A 17,136-nucleotide genomic window follows, 5' to 3' on the forward strand; every position below is an offset into this window, starting at 1 on the left:
GTCTGATAGATATATCTTTCAGTACTCAACTAACATGGTCAGTAGTGGTGCTACTGAGTCATATTTGGTGATGGACATTGATGTACCCCCACCCAGAGTACATTCTGTGCCTTTGCCACCCTCAGTGCTTCCTCCAAGTGTTCAACATGGAGGTGTACTGATTCATTAGCTGATGGAGAGCAGTATGTGGTAATAACAGGAGGTTCCCTTGCCCATGTTTCACTTGATCCAATGAGACTTCATGTGGTCCAGAGTCAATGTTGAGGACTCACAGGGCCACCCCCCCCACCTCTATACTTCTGTGCTGCCACCTGTGATGGATCGAACATGCTGATATACAGAACATACTTAAGAATGGTGATGGAGGAGTCTGGGACATTGGCTGAAAGGTAAGCCAGGATTTTCTCAGATGCCGAGAACTCCTGACATCAGGACCATTAGTGCATCCCAAGCCTGCACAGATGGACAGCGGGACCACATTGGCACTCTTCTTGGAGGTGGCCGCTTAGTTGATTGCCGCTGATTAGTTCTGATTAAGGACAGTGGGTGGGCAGCTGATGCTGTTGACCTGATCAGGGGACTGGCTGCTTTGGAGCCTCAGCAATGTCACAGAGAATGGATGCTGCTGTGACAGGCCAGAGAACGTGAGGACAGTCAGCATGGGGACACCCTTGACAAGTTTTTAGTTGAATTTTTAAAATTAGGTGTCTACGGGTGGTAGGCCCTGCCGAACCAAGGGAGAACTCGGGTGTCTTTGGGGCTGTGGGGGTAGCCTTTCCTGGTCACAGCCCCACTTCGTGGCATAAAGCCTCTGGCTCTGATGTCTCCTCGGAAGCTGTAGATGGCTGCCTCCATGCAGCTGGTAGCCTCCCTATGTGGCTGGGAGTTTGGGGCTCCACCTCTGACACATTTGCTCTTAATTGTGACTTTAATTGTTCAAAGTGGCTGCACATCTCTGTTGGGCACCCTACTTGCAGCTCCCCAGCATGTTACCAGCCTACTCGCTTCCTAGCGCATCATCCCTGCGTTGGTAAAATCCCAGCCATATTATTCTAAGAGTATGAATATATCAGAGTGTCGCTTGACTAGTCTGGGACAGCTGTCAGTTTTGACCAGCCCCTACCTATTACTGAGGAGAACTTTGCATGGTTGACTGGGCTGGGTGTGCCTCCATTGTCCTATTTGTTGCTTATATCAATGGCAGGTAGACCATCTGGTTTTATTTTTTATTTAGCAGATTGATGCAGCTGAATGACTTGCTTGGTCATTTCGGAGGGCAGTTCAGAGTCAACCACATTGTTTTGGGTCTGAAATCACACACAGGCCCAGCCAGATAAGGATGGCAGATGGCAGATTATCTTCCCTAAAGAGCATTAGTGGACGGGATTGGGTTTTTCCCCTCCTCCAGCATTTTCAGCTTCAATATTATTGGTACTAACTTCATTCCAGATCGATTTAATTAATTGAATTTAAATTCCCATCTACCGTGATGGGCTATGAACTCATGTCTCTGGATCTCCAGAAGTGGCTGCTCACCACCACTTCGCAAGGGCAATTAGGAATGGGAAACAAATGCCAACCTTCCCAGTGACACTCTCATCCTGCGAAAAAATAAAATAAATCATTAGTGCAGACCTTTGGATTACTAGTCTCGTAACATATGCTGCCATTCCCATCATATGGCTCTTTGTCATTCCTAGTCATGTAACTCCCTGACCATCGGAGGAGCTTCACTGTTGTATTTATTGTTAAGATATGCTAGAACAATGTATGCATTGTTATTCTAGATTTGCTATGGGAAGCATGATAAGTAAAGAATTTTTACTTGTGTTAATTTTCGTTCTTATCAGTCAACTAATAATTCTTGATATTGGTAATGCAGGTATACCACATTCTTCCTTACTATCATCATTCTATATTTTCAGGGGTTTACGCCACCACTTAAAAATGGTGTTGAGCAGAAGCGGCCTGGTCGACCTTTAAACATCACATCGCAAGTTAGGCTCTCGTCAGCTGTACCCAATCAAATATCTGTTTCTTGGGCACCAGAAATGGGAAGAGTAAGTGCCTTACTTAATTAAATGTTAAATCTGGGCCTCATTTAGGAGTACAGTTGGTTGTTTATTCATTCTTGCTCTGTTTTTAAAAGCTGCTTACAATTAACTTTCCGTTGTGGCATAAAGTGCAAAGATTCTTGGATATAAGTTAATACTGATAAATTTGCTTGACTCAGTGGTAACACCTTTCCTCCTGAGCTCAGAAGATCATGAGTTCAAGTCCAGTCCTGGATGTAAGCTTTTCATCGAGGATGACACCTGCATTGTTGTAGTGGCTGGCTGTATATTCAGGTGGATGTCATGGGGTAAAGAAGAGCCAGGTGTCCTAGCTACTGTTTATCCCAGCAAACATCATTAGAAACCGGCTATTCACCTCATTGTGGTTTGAGGGACCTTGCTGTGAGTTAAATTGGCCGCTACTTTTGCCTACATTTCAGACGTACTTGAAGGATTGTCAGCAGTTTGGGACCTCCTGAGAATGTGAAAGGTGCCACGTAAATGCAAAGCTTTTTATTTGCTTTTTCTTGGTAAAGGCTTTCTAGAAGATGGAAATGTAATCAGTTTTTCTTAAATAGAGTGTTTCTTAAGATGAGGGTATTGGGGTCAATTTTCATACTACTACTCTCTGTTTGAGATTTAGTTAATTTAGCAGAATGACCAGCAGTGCATTGTGCTTATGCCTATTAAAGATTTATATTCTATACATTTTTCACATTGATAACGTTTCAGCAAGTGAATGAGTTCAGCTTGAGTGAGCAGTAAATAAATGCTTGTCAAAATCTTTGAATTTTTCAGTCTTGCGTTCAGTTTGACCAGACCATTTCAATGGAGAGAAAAACTTTGACCTGCGCAACGGAATTTTTGTTGATTGTGAAGCAAGACAAATAAGCAAAGAGGATTATAATCCCCAATTTTAATCACTCCATCATTGGCAGCTTCAGCTGCCTAGGCCCTAAACTCTGGAATTCCCTCCCTCGCCATTCTGCCTCTTTACCCGTCTCCCCTCCTTTAAATCACGTCTTACAACCTACCTCTTTGATCAAGCTTTAGTCATCAGCCCTGAAACCTCCTTATGTTGCTCTGTTTCAAACTTTGTTTGATAATGCTCCTGTGAAGCACCTTGGGGTGTTTCACTATGCTACGATTGTCGTAAAAACCCATCTGGTTCATTAAGGCCCTTCAGGGAAGGAAATCTGCCATCCTTACCTGGTCTGGCCTACATGTGACTCCAGATCCACATCCACAGCAATGTGGTTGACTCTTAACTGCCCTCTGAAATGGCCTACTCCATTGTATCAAACCGCTACTAGCACTGTGGGTGTACCTACACCACCTCAAGGGCAATTAGAGATGGGCAATGCCCACATCCCATGAATGAAAAAAGAAAAAGAGCTCATAAAATGTAGTAATAAGCAGATACAGACCATACCCAACTAGCCCATGTTTGCAAAGCCCAAAACAAAACGTTTAATGTTAGACGTGATTCCACAATTGGGCAGCACTTGAAGAACAATCCCAAGTGTGCTAATCTACACCAATTTAAGATAATCAGTCGAGCTCGTAATGTGACAAAAGCAAAATACTGCAGATGCTGGAAATCTGAAACAAAAATAAAAATAGCTGGAAAAACTCAGCAGGTCTGACAGCATCTGCGGAGAGGAATACAGTTAACATTTCGAGTCCGTATCACTCTTCTTCAGAACTGAGGAAATATAGAAATGAGGTGAAATATAAGCTGGCTGAGGGGCATGGGACAGGTAGAACTGGATAGAGGGCCAGTGATAGATGGAGGCAAAGAAGAGATTGCCAAAGATGTTACAGACAAAAGGACAAAGGGGTGTTGACGGTGGTGATATTATCTAAGGAATGTCTAATGGGGACATTAAGGGTAGAAAGCAGGACGAGCAAGTAACAGATAGCCCTAGTGGGGGTGGGGTGGGGGGGGAAGGGGTTGAAATAGGCTAAAAGATGGAGATGAAACAATGGATGGAAATACATTTAAAAATAATGGAACTAGATGGGAAAAGAAAAATATATTTTAAAAATATAAATTATTAGAATAAAGGGGATCGTAAAAGGGGGTGGGGTTAGAGGAGAGAGTTCATGATCTGAAGTTGTTGAACTCAATGTTAAGTCCGGCAGGCTGTAAAGTGCCTAGTGGGAAGATGAGGTGCTGTCCTTCAGTTTGCGTTGAGCTTCACTGGAACATTGCAGCAGGCCAAGGACGGAAATGTGGGCATGAGAGCAGTGTGGTGTGTTGAAATGGCAAGCGACAGGGAGGTCTGGGTCATGCTTGCGGACAGACCGAAGGTGTTCCGCAAAACAGTCACCCAGTCTGCGTTTGGTCTCTCCAATGTAGAGGAGACTACATTGGGAGCAGTGAATGCAGTAGACTAAATTGAGGGAAGTGCAAGTGAAGTGCTGCTTCACTTGAAAGGAGTGTTTGGGCCCTTGGACGGTGAGGAGGGGGGAAGTAAAGGGGCAGGTGTTGCACCTTCTGCGGTTGCATGGGAAGGTGCCGTGGGAGGGGGTTGAGGTGTAGGGGGTGATGGAGGAGTGGACCAGGGTGTCCCGGAGGGAACGATCCCTGCGGAATGCCGCCAGAGGGGGTGAAGGGAAGATGTGTTTGGTGGTGGCATCATGCTGGAGCTGGCGGACATAGCGGAGGATGAGCCTTTGAATGCGGAGGCTGGTGGGGTGATAAGTGAGGACAGGGGGAACCCTATCATGGTTCTGGGAGGGAGAGGAAGGTGTGAGAGCGGATGTGCGGGAGATGGGCCCTGTCAACCACGGTGGGTGGAAAATCTCGGTTCAGGAAGAAGGAAGACATGTCAGAGGAACTGTTTTGGAAAGTGGCATCATCAGAACAGATGCGACGGAGGCGAAGGAACTGAGAGAATGGGATGGAGTCCTTACAGAAGTGGGGTGTGAGGAGCTGTAGTTGAGGTAGCTGTGGGAGTCAGTAGGCTTGTAATGAATATTGGTGGACAGTCTATCACCAGAAATTGAGACAGACAGGTCAAGGAAGGGAAGGGTAGTGTCAGTGATAGACCATGTGAAAATGATGGAGGGATGGAAATTGGAAGCAAAATTAATAAATTTTTCCAAGTCCAGACGAGAGCATGAAGCAGCACCGAAGCAGTCATCGATGTACCTGAGAAAGAGTTGCGGGAGGGGGCCTGAGTAGAACTGGAACAAGGAATGTTCCACATACTCCATAAAGAGACAGACATAACTGGGGCCCATGTGGGTATCCATAGCCACACCTTTTATTTGGAGGAAGTGAGACGAGTTTAAGGAGAAAAAATGTGGATCATATTCTGGGACCAATTCTCCGCGAGCAAGCGCTTTTTTTGTATTACCCGGGAGCTTGGGAAGCCTAAAGATGCCTGTTGCTTTTTCCATGGCAACACCTCAACTAATCAGAGTCAACTTGCCAACCAATCAGCACTTTTTTCTCCTGTAATGTAAATTTGTTGTGATCATTTGAAATTTGGCATTGTTTGTTTGTCCTGATGATTGTCAGACGAAAAGCTTCGGCAACATGTTTCCCTTTTCAGCAGTATTCAAGTTCTGTACTACCAAACGACAGTCCACAAAATGTAATGCTCAAGTCACCTGTATAGAAAATTTTAGTTTGTATCTCTAATTGGAACACATCCACTTCTATCGACTTATTAAAGCATTAGCACTAAAAGACAGTATTGCAAGCCATTGTTAAAAGGGGCGTTCTTGTTTATTGAGGTCTGAGCTGCAATCTGAATCTTTCCTTTTCCTGTGTATGTTGATGTTACCTGCATGTAACAATAGCCTGGTTTATTTCTTTGCAGCAACTGAATAGATCAAATCTTTATTCACTTGAACTGCTGCAGGTGTAAATAATTTAACATATCTTTACCATACATAACCAAATGATAATTCGCAAATGTGCATTGCCACTTTTCAAAATTCAGACTGTACAATTTAAAAGTAAAGTCTTGAAGCAGATCTGTGCTATATTGTTTTCCAGAATTATTCGGTGTCTGTGTTCTTAGTGAAGCAACTGACATCGGCAGTATTACTGCAGAGGCTGCGGAACAAAGGCATCAGGAATTCTGACCATTCCAGAGCACTTAGTAAGTTGAATGCTAATACAGTATTTCGGTTGGCTTAATGTTTCAGTGCATTTGATTGAGAGAGTTGATTTTGATTATTCAGCTCTGAAGCAAGGACTTATTTGTCATATCAGCAATGGTATTGAAATTCATTCCAGGTGATGAGTTAAACTGGGTTAAAAGCTTTGCTATTAAAGACATAATATATATTTTTATTTCAGTTACACACCTCTAATTACTATGTAACTTTATCTGTTCTGATGAAAGCATGCCCAATTTTTCAAGTTGGAAAGATTGGAATAGGCCAGGGTAGTTTTCTTTGGGATCGAGGAGGCTGAGGAGAGACCTAATCGAAATATATAAAATTATGAGTGGTCTAAATAGAATGGATAGGAAGGCCTTTAGACCCCTTGGTTGATGGTTCCATAACCAGGCGGCATAGATTTAGGGTAAGAGGCAGGAGGTTTAGAGGGGATTTGAGGGGAATATTTTTCACTCAGAGGGTGGTAGGGATTTGGATCTCACTCCTTGAAAGTGTGGTAGAGTCAGAAATCCCCATGACCATTTGGATGTGCACTTGAAGTGCAGTAATCTACAATCTATAGACCAAGAGCTGGAAAGTGGCATGGACATGATGGGCTGATTGACCTCCTTCCATGCTGTAAATTGCTATGATTCTAAGTCTTTCTTCCTATTTATTTTTGCTCATTTCAAGTATCACCCTAATGAATTTGCACTGTATCCTTTCTCTTGCCACAATATTCTTCCTTTTACCTGGAGCTTATAACTGCATACTGCATTCTAATTGTGGTCTTAGTAAGGTTTTGTATAGATTTGCCATTACATCTCGACCTTTATCTATACTTGCCATAAAACCCAGACTTCCATTAGGTTTCTTTAATGGCTTTATCCACTTGAACTGCTGCTATTAATATCTTATCTACCTGAATTGATCCACCAATTTCTCTGCTGTTCCATATCACTCAACTGTTCCACATTCAGAGTATAACACTTTTATTTTTATAATTGAAATGTACCACCTCATGCTTATTATTATTGAATTCCATCTGACAGTTCATCTATTTCTCCATCTTACCAACATGTCCTTCCTTTGGTCCTCAGGATTATTTACTATACCTTCTATTTTAGTACTTCCTGCAAATTGGGATGCCATTCCTCTCGCCTTATGTTCAAATTATTAATGTAATGGCGAATAGAAGCAGTCTCAACATAGTTGGACACCACTACCACTTCCAACCACTCTGAGAAACTGCCTCTAATTCCTACTCATTCCTTCCTTCTAACCAACTTTTAATCCAGTTTGCTACCCTTCCTTTAATTCCATAGCCCTTTAGTCTTAAGTAGTTTACTGAGTAGTATGTTATCAAAGGCCTTCTGACAGTCCATGTTCACCACATCCCTGGCATTTTTCTCATTCACTATTTCCATCACCGCCTCAAAGAATCTGAATTTTTAGCAGCATTCCTTTTGGCAGGTACAAAAGCAAATTACTGTGGATGCTGGAAAACTAAAATAAAAGCAGAAAATGCTAGAAACACTCAGCAGGTCAGGCAGCATTTGTGGAGAGAGAAACAGTGTTAATGTTTCAGAGCTGTGACCTTTCATCAGAACTGTTGATAAAAGGTCTGAGATCTGAAACGTTAAGCTGTTTTTCTCTCTCCAAAGATGCTGCCTGACCTGCTGAGTATTTCTAGCATTTTCTGTTTTTATTTCTTTTGGCAGAACTTTTGTTCCAAATTGAATCACAACCTGTGATTTCTAAACTGTTTTGGTGCTACAGAATTTCTTCTTTCCTTCACCAGTTTATAACAAAGTATCCAAATTCTGCAGATTAATCCAAGTTTCAGAGGTTCAAGAGACAATTAGAGACCAGACTGCAAATTTAATTTGGTGCAGACTTTTTGGAGACTGTCATGTTGTCATTGGTATCTCTGAAGTATTTTTTCATGGCTAGCCTGGCTTTTCTCAAAGGTAACTCTAGCTGAATGGCCTCTGGCTAGCACTATTGATTACTTCTCTGTCTGATAAGAGAAGTATCATAAATTTTAAACTTGATCCTGGCAGATTCAAATTCAACTGTAACTCTGGCAGAGGGATGCAGTTGGCACCCCGAGTGGCTCCAATTAACCTATACTGCTAACAGACTTAAAGGAGCATTGTCTCCACCAAAATGTTTGTGCAAAATGTTTCTACTGTTTGTGTGGAAAAAGATTGTTCTGTTGGGTTATTGGTTTCACAAAGTCTCATTTTGCGAACACATGATAAACTGAAGTGTGGCTGTTATGGCCTACTTCCCTTCTCCAATATGCTGACCTTTACACCTTGTTAAACAACCTTTCAATTTGCACTGAAAATGAAGAATATCCCTTATTTTCTGCTACACCGTTTCCTGCAGTGTTCCTTTATTCCACATGGGAAACCTTCCTTAAAAGGAGCTTCTTCTTTCTAGGAACGTATTTGCATCAAAGTCAATTTCTATTTCTATTTGAAAAACAGGCTTTCTCTTTGCTTTCCGAGATTTATTTTTAGCATTATATAATAGGAGAAATCAGTGGGAGAAATTTGAAACCCAGAAAAATGGCAAAAAGAGCAAAATTTACTAAACAGAACTGGCTATTCTGCGGGATAATGGCTACCCTGATCAGATCATTTAGCGCTATGTATCATGCAAACTCATGAATGGGCCTAAGGCTGTCACCTTCGGCCCTGAAAAATGTCCAGACTACCTCAGGTTACCCTGAAAGGGCAAGGTATCTGAAAAATTTGAGCAACAGGTGAAGCTAGCTGTTTGATGCTGCTATTATGCAGTAGCAGCACGAGTGGCATTAGCCACTAACAAGATGCTGCCATCAAGCCAAAAAGACATTCTGCCTGTCTCACAAATGAGTAATATGGTATTATGTATGTATATATGGCATAATATGGTTTAATGTGGTAATATGAACTCGGGGCCAGTGTGGTGCTAGGTATGTAGGCATTACGTCCCAAAGACAGGCGGATCATATCAAATGGCATATCCCAGCCACTGTTTGCAACAGGCAAGGCACAGACCGTATCCAACCAACCTGTGCTTGCAAAACTGAAAACACAATGTCCAACATTAGATGTGATTCCGCGATTGGACATTTGCTAAATAACCATCAGTATGCTAAAAATAATGCTGACAACCAATTTAAGGCTGTCAGTAGAGCTCGCAGTGTGGCACATTTGCATATATTGGAAACTGCATGTATTAATGTACAGGGCCCTGTTCTTTGCAAACAGAAAAAACATGTACACTCGTTGCACCTGTTTCAGCTAAACAAAATAAGTGACAGCCATTTGCTAGTTCGTTCCTCAGGGCAATGCCTTGACCAATCACAGTCAAGCTGCCTGGTTTAAATTTCAAACAATGCTTGGCAGTTAACTGTTAGCCATCATTAACTGGTGTATTCTCCATGGCAACACCTCTACCAATCAGAGTCCACTTGCCAACCAATCAACACTCTCTTCTCATACAGTATAATGTTGTTTCTTCCCCTGACATTGGTATTCTTGCGATTGTCCTGATGAATACAAGACAAAAAGCTTTGATAAAGTGTCTTTTTTCAGCAATGAACAGAATTTTTTTTATTTGAAACATTGCAAAAATTTAAGGTAAAATATCAAGGGACTTAAAATATCTGCAATGAAACCAAAGGAAAAGCCACAATTATGTACATGGTGTACATATGCAACTTCCATAGAGCTCACCGTCAGAGTTTTAGTTGAACCCTCTAAAAATTGAAGAGACTGGTATCTAGTGTGGCATTGTATGGTCAGCAGTGACCCGCTTGCCACTCTGATGCTGGGTAATAAAAATTGCTGCAGATTCTGCACAACAGAATAGATATGATCTTTTAGTAAATTGTACTTTGGCATTTGACCTGTGACATCAACTGACTTTGGTCTTCAGGGCTTCAACAGTGTGATAACTGTGCTAGTGCACTGCTGCTCTTGCTCCAATTCCAGCCATTAATGAACTAATATAGCATTTTAAGGAAAACAAAGAACAAAGAAAAGTACAGCACAGGAACAGGCCCTTCGGCCCTCCAAGCCTGCGCAATCTCCTCCCTTGCCTCCCTTAGTACTCTGGGGTAGATCCCATCTGGCCTTGGGGACTTATCCACCTTAATATTCTTCAAGACGCCTAATACCTCCTCTTTTTTGATCTCAACATAATCCAGGCTATCTACACACTCTTCCCTAGACAAATCGACTGCTAAGTCCTTCTCTTTGGTGAATACTGATGAGAAGTATTCATTCAGTATCTTTCCCATTTCTTCCGGCCTCACAACATGATCAAGGTCCCTTTTTTAAAAAAAGAATAAATTGCACAGCCTCCATTCTCCTTTGCATAAAAAAATCAAGTCCAGAAATTAGTATTAGCAAAGAGGTAGTACTTGAAAAGTTAACTGGATTGCAGGTTGATAAATCTTCTGGACCATATGAGCTTCATCTCAGAATGTTGAAGGAGGTGGCCAGAGAGATAGTGGATGCATTGGTGGGTATCTTTCAAAATTCTATAGATTCTGGAAAGTTTTCTCTCTATTCTTACCGGACCCCTCGTGATTTTGAATACATCTACCTAAGTTCTCCAATCTGTCTTCATAAATGAGGTTCCTCACCCTTGGAACCATTCTCGTGAATCTTATCTGCACCCTCCCCCAATGCCTTCACATCCTTCCTAAAGTGTGGCACCTAAAACTGGACACAGCTGAGGCCAAAGGTTAGACAAGTTCAGCATAATCTCCTTGCTCTTGAACTCTATGCCCCTATTGATGAAGCCTAGAATATGGAATACTGCATTAATCGTGCTCTCTACCTGTCCTGCTACCTTCAATGACTAATGCACATATACACCTAGGTCCCACTGCTCCTGTACCCCCTTTCGAGTTGTACCCTTTATTTTACACTCTCTATCCATGTCCTTCCTACCAAAATAAATAGCTTCATATTTCCCTGCATTGAACTTCATCTGCTACCTCTTCCCCCATTCCACCAACTTGTCTATGTTCTTTTGAAGCTCTGCACTACCCTCCTCACAGTTCACAATGCTTCCAAACTTCGTATCATCCACAAGCTTTGAATTTGTGCCCTGTACACAAAGACCTAGGTCATTAATATATATCAAGAAAGGCAAGGGCCCCAATGTAATGCGGAGCTCCATTACAAATCTTCCTCCAGTCTGAAGAACAACCATTAACTACTACTACTCTGTTTCCTGTCACTCAGTCAATTTCATATCCATGTTGCTACTGTTCCGTTTATTCCATAAGCTTTAACTTTGTTCACAAGTCTGTTGTGCAGTACTGTATCAAATGCCTTTTGGAAATCCATGTACACCACATTAACAGCGTTGCCCCCATCAAACCTTTCTGTTACCTCTTCAAAAAACTCCAGCAAGTTAGTCAAACATGATCTTCCCTTAAGAAATCTATGCTGGCTTTTCTTAGTTAATCCACTTATGTCTATGTAACTATTAATATTGTCCCTGATTATTGTTTCCAGAAGTTTTCCCACCACCAAAGTTAAACTGACCTGCATGTAGTTGCTGGGCTTATCTTTATATCCTTTTTTGAATAAGTGTGTAATGTTTGCAATTCTCCAGTTCTCAGGCACCAGCCCTGAGTCTAAGGAAGACTGAAAAATTATGACCAGTGCCTCTGCAATTTCTACTCTCACTTCCCTCAGTATCCTTGGAAATTCATCCATTCCTGGTGCCCTATCCATATAAAGTACAGTCAGCCTATCCAATACCACTTCCTGATCAATTTTAAAAAATTCTAGTGTCTGAATTATTTCCTCTTTCACCATAGCCTGGATAGGATCTTCTTCGTTGCCAAAGACAAATGCAAAATATTCATTTAATACCTCAGGTATGTCCTCTGTCCCTGTTCGTAAATGTTCAGCTCCATTCGCGACTGAAGCGGTCCAAGTGCAAATGCAGCAAGACCTGGACAATATACATGCTTGGGCTGGCAAGTGGCAAGTAACATTCATGCCACACAAGTGCCAGGCAATGACCATCTCCAATAAAAGAGAACCTAACCATCGCCCCTTGACATTCAATGGCATTACCATCGCTGAACACCCCCCCACTATAAACATTCTGGGGGTTACCATTGACCAGTAATTGAACTGGACTAGCCACATAAATACTGTGGCTACAAGAGCAGGTCAGAGGCTGGGAATCCTGCAGCGAGTAATTCACCTCTTGATTCCCCAAAGCCTGTCCACTATCTGCAAGGCCTAAGTCAGGAGTGTGATGGAATACTTTCCAATTGCCTGGATGAGTGCTGCACCAACAACCCTCAAAAAGCTTGATACTATCCAGGACAAAGCAGCCAGCTTGATTGGCACACCCTCCACCACCAACGCACAGTAGCAGCAGTGTGTACCATCTGCAAGATACGCTGCAGGAATTCACCAAGGCTCCTTAAATAGCACTGTCCAAACCCACAACCACTACCATTTAGAAGGACAAAAGCAGCAGACACATGGGAATGCAACCACCCAGGAGTTCCCCTCCAAGTCACTCATCATCCTGACTTGGAAATATATCGCCGTCCCTTCACTGTCGCTGGGTCAAAATCCTGGAACTCCCTAACAGCACTGTGGGTGTATCTACACCACATGGACTGCAGCAGTTCAAGAAGGCAGCTCACCACCACCTATTCAAGGGCAATTAGGGAGGGGCAATAAATGCTGGCCTAGTCAGCAATGCCCACATCCCTTGATTGAAAAAAAAAATCCCTTTTTTGTTCTCTAATCGGCCCCACTCCTTTTTCCACCTTTTTACTATTTATATGCCTATAAAAGACTTTGGGATTCCCTTTTATGTTAGCTGCCAGCCTCCTTTTGTACTCCCTCTTCGCTTCTCTTATTTACTTTTTCATCTCCCCTCTGAAGCTTCTATATTCAGCCTGGTTCTCAATTGTATTTTCTACCTGACATCTGTCATAAGCACACTTTTTCTCTATCTTCATTTCTGTCTCTTTTTGTCATCCAGGAAGCTCTGGATTTGTTTTTTCAACCTTTCCCTTTTGAAGGATTATACTTTGACTGTGTCCGAACTAGTTCCTCTTTGAAGGTAGCGCTCATTTCAGCTACCATTTTTCCTGCCAACCGTTGACTCCAATTTATTTGTCAAGATCTGTTCTGGCCCCATTTAAGCTGGCTTTTCCCAGTTAATTATTCTTACTCAGGATTGTTCTTTGTCCCTTTCCATAGCCAGCCTAGACCTTATGATACAATAATAATCAATCAATGATATTCAGTTAGAAAACAATTTTGATGAACTTTCCCTTCAATTGCATAACGCAGTGTAAGCAGGCCACATTCAATCTTCTGTAAAACACCAATAATTTGGCTATAATTGTGACCATTGTTCACCTTGTGTCTTTTTCTTAGTTAAAGAGAAACTGACTGCAGATCCTGATAGTGAGATTGCAACCACAAGCCTAAGAGTTTCGTTGATGTGCCCAGTAAGTCCTTTAAATTTTTGTCACTTGTCAATCAGCTTTTGGCGGGGGGTGGGAGTTACTACATCGTGTGGTGGCTTTCCCCTCTGTGCCCTCAGGTGAGCTCTGCTTTGGACTGCCTGTTCTGTGTTCTTGCTTTTAATGTGCAAGTTAAGTGATGCCTTGAAATTAATTGTCTTTTTTCTAAAACACTGTCCTACATTATCATTCTCCAGAATGTGATATTTAGATGCTATGATTTAAGCAAGTACTTGTACAAGCCTGGACTTTCTATAAGGGTTTTTTTGATCTCCCATCAGGCAGAAATCCCAGAGAAATCACATAAATTCTACTTGTTGATATTTATCTTCGGGCTTTTTAAAAAGAAAGCTTTGCTGTTGGGAGCTATGAAGAACAATCTTTATAGAAGATTTGATTATCATATCAATATTTTCCAATATCAAAGAATATATCTTATGGTTTGCTTTTAAAAATTATCTTTTGTAGTTTCTAATTTGGTTAGATGAAAGAGCGTTTTTATGGATTCTGTTGAGATGGCATGTTAGATAATGTCAACATACACTTGCTCAGCATTAAATTCGGTGCAGTTTTCTTTAATATCCTTTTCCTCTAATATTCCACTTATTGCTCAAACTATTGTCATAAATAAAGAAAATAGAGAAAAGTGTAAATAGAGTGTACTAGATCCTTTACTATCATGATTAAAGTAGACTTGCAAATTTAATTTCACAAATACAGATGTTGTAAGTATGGCTCTGTATTGATTTACTGCAGCTTTTTAAAGCATCTTGGGAAGTTTAATATTCATGTTTTTGTTTTTGTTTTATAGTTGGGGAAGATGCGGCTGATAGTCCCTTGCCGCGCGGTCACCTGTACACATCTACAATGCTTCGATGCTGCCCTCTACCTTCAGATGAATGAAAAGAAGCCCACATGGATTTGTCCAGTGTGTGATAAAAAGGCATCCTATGATAGTTTAATAATAGATGGGTATGTCAAGACCATTGGTAACAATATTGTTTCAACACCAGCCTGTTTCTTTTTAAGTAAATAGTTTCTCCTGATTTTTCCACAGGTCACTTTGGAGTAGAAAAATTAAACACAAATGCTGGAAAGCTCAGATAATGCATTGGAGTTTGCAGAGAAATACTGTATATATTCATGTAAAAGTCAAACTCATCTAAAAGTTGGCCTAAAAAGACACAGTTTTTCATATTTCAGAACCATCAAAATCCTCAATTCATTATTCATTTAAAAAGTTATGTTTGCCATATTTCCTCCAGTTCCTCCTTGACAAGGCAGGATTGATTTTGATTTTTTGAGGAGGGAGAAACTGACGGTTAGGAGCAAAGTAATAAACAGCGCACATGGGAGCAGGATGCTGGGACCAACTTCCAGAGCAAACATTAAATAAATGAACACCTGGGCCTTGTGTTGTCAATCACTGCCTTCAGCCTTCCTTGGGAGGGGAGGCTCAGGCTTTGTGGTCCAGGCCCTTGCCAATGTCGCCTCAGTGCAATTCCACTGCACCAAGGCCTAGTTCAAGGGCTAGGAGTCCTTGAATGTCAGCGTGACATTTTCAAACATCGTGGCCCTTTTCTTCCCCTGGCCCTGAGCAGAATTGAACCTGCAGACCCGATAGATAATGTCACTTCCTCTCCTAGGGTGGGTGAAGCTCTCCCCCGGCTGTATACCAATGAGCCGCCACCTCTGGTGGGTCTATATTGTCGGTGAGACAGGACATACCCAGGGATGGTGACCATGATGCCTGGAACTTGTAAGGTATGATTCTTTGATTATGACTGTCAGGCTGTTGCTTGACTAGTCTGTAGGCTAGCTCTCCCAGTTTTAGCACAAGCCCCCAGATGTTGGTAGGGAACACTTTGCAGAGTCGAGAGGGCTCGGTGTGCTGCTGTTGTTTTCGTTGCCTAGGTTCATGCCAGATAGTCCGTCCATTTTTCAGTATCGGTTTGATGCAACTGAGTGGCTTGCAAGGCCATTTCAAAGTGCGTTGCTGTGGGTCTGGAGTTACTTGTAGGCCAGACCAGGTAATGACAGCAGATATCCTCAAAGACATTAGTGAACCAGATGGGTTTTTATGACAATTGACAATGATTCTACAGTCACCATTATTGAGAACAGCTTTTAATCCCAGATTTATTAACTGAGGCACCAGCTGCCATGGTGAAGTTTAAACCCCGGTCCCCAGAGCACTAGCCTGGGCCTTTGGATTGCTAGTCCAGTAACATTACCAGTATGCCACTGCCCCTAATATTTTATGTTATATTTCACTGCATATGTCTATAGGTTGTACATAAGATCCCATGGCATTATTCGAAGAAGAGCAAGGGGGTTCTTCCCTGTGTCCTGGCCAATATTTATACTGCAATCAACATCACCAAAACAGATATTCTGGTTATCACATTGCTGTTTGTGGAACCTTGTATGCAAATGGGATGCAGCATTTCCCATATTAAAACAGTGTCTGCACTTCAAAAGTACTTACTTGGCTTTAAAGTGCTTTGGGATGTCCTGAGGTTGTGAAAGACATTATATAAATACAAGTCATTTCTCATAAAGATTTGAGGATGTTTTCTCCCCACTCCTACATTTATTATTCTTCTTCTCTTGCCTTCAACTCCTCTCTACCCCTACCTTCCCAAAATCCTGTTCCATATAATGTTATGCAGCAGAACGGGTGGCCTATCAAGTATGAACTCTTCACCTCACTGATGTCTACTAGTACTACTCTAAACAGCTGCAGGGAGTTATGCAGCAGCAACTTTCCATTTCACTGATGCTCTCTGTCCTGCCACTCAGTGGTTCAGCTGATAGACTCTAAATCCTCAAGTGCGAAGGTCACAGCGTTAAGTCTGCTTGTTTCTTTACCAGCCTAGTCGTCCACATCAGGTCTGGAGGGCCACTTAGAGAAATATTGTGCCTCCCACTTCACAGCCTATATTTATTCCTGCTCTAACATCTTCCTTGAGGGTAAGAGCAATCCCAACCCCCTCTAATCACTCCACTTCACTTGGCCTTGCTCCATCTATCCTCCCCTCTAAGGACAAGCACAAAATGCTAATGGACTGTTCCTAAAGTTGAATCTATTCATGCATCCATCTCATTTGGCATCCCCTCTTAAGCTAGTATGTCTCCTCCAAGTGCACCAGATTCAGAATCCTTCCCACACCTACAAATCCATCTATGTCCATGCTCCACTATGCATCTGTAACCTTTCCCAAATTTGTTTTCCTGGATATACACTGCTGTGCTTGATCTCTGGGTTCCTGTACATGCCTTTTTTTTTTGCATTCCCCATCTTGCCGCAGAGCTTCCATCTATCTTGGTTGCAATCCCTGAATACTCACCTTGCTACTTCTCATCCCTGCCTTTTTTCAAGAAACACTGCTCAAAATTTACCGTCCTGATCATGACAACTGACAACTCTCCTAAATCACCTAC

General features: G+C 42.0%; 1 protein-coding gene across 7 annotated transcripts in view; it reads left to right on the forward strand.

Moving 5' to 3' along the window:
* Positions 1–17,136, forward strand: part of pias2 (protein inhibitor of activated STAT, 2) — a 48,233-nt gene that overhangs the window by 20,416 nt on the left and 10,681 nt on the right. For all 7 annotated transcript variants that reach the window (XM_078552870.1, XM_078552876.1, XM_078552858.1 and 4 more), the window contains exons 6-9: positions 1,926–2,060; positions 6,067–6,172; positions 13,604–13,677; positions 14,504–14,664. In XM_078552870.1, the coding sequence (XP_078408996.1) occupies positions 1,926–2,060; positions 6,067–6,172; positions 13,604–13,677; positions 14,504–14,664 (476 nt within the window). The remainder of the gene's footprint in view (positions 1–1,925; positions 2,061–6,066; positions 6,173–13,603; positions 13,678–14,503; positions 14,665–17,136) is intronic.

This window comes from Cetorhinus maximus, chromosome 1 (genome assembly GCF_964194155.1).
Source record: "Cetorhinus maximus chromosome 1, sCetMax3.hap1.1, whole genome shotgun sequence".
Taxonomy (NCBI): Eukaryota; Metazoa; Chordata; class Chondrichthyes; order Lamniformes; family Cetorhinidae; genus Cetorhinus; species Cetorhinus maximus.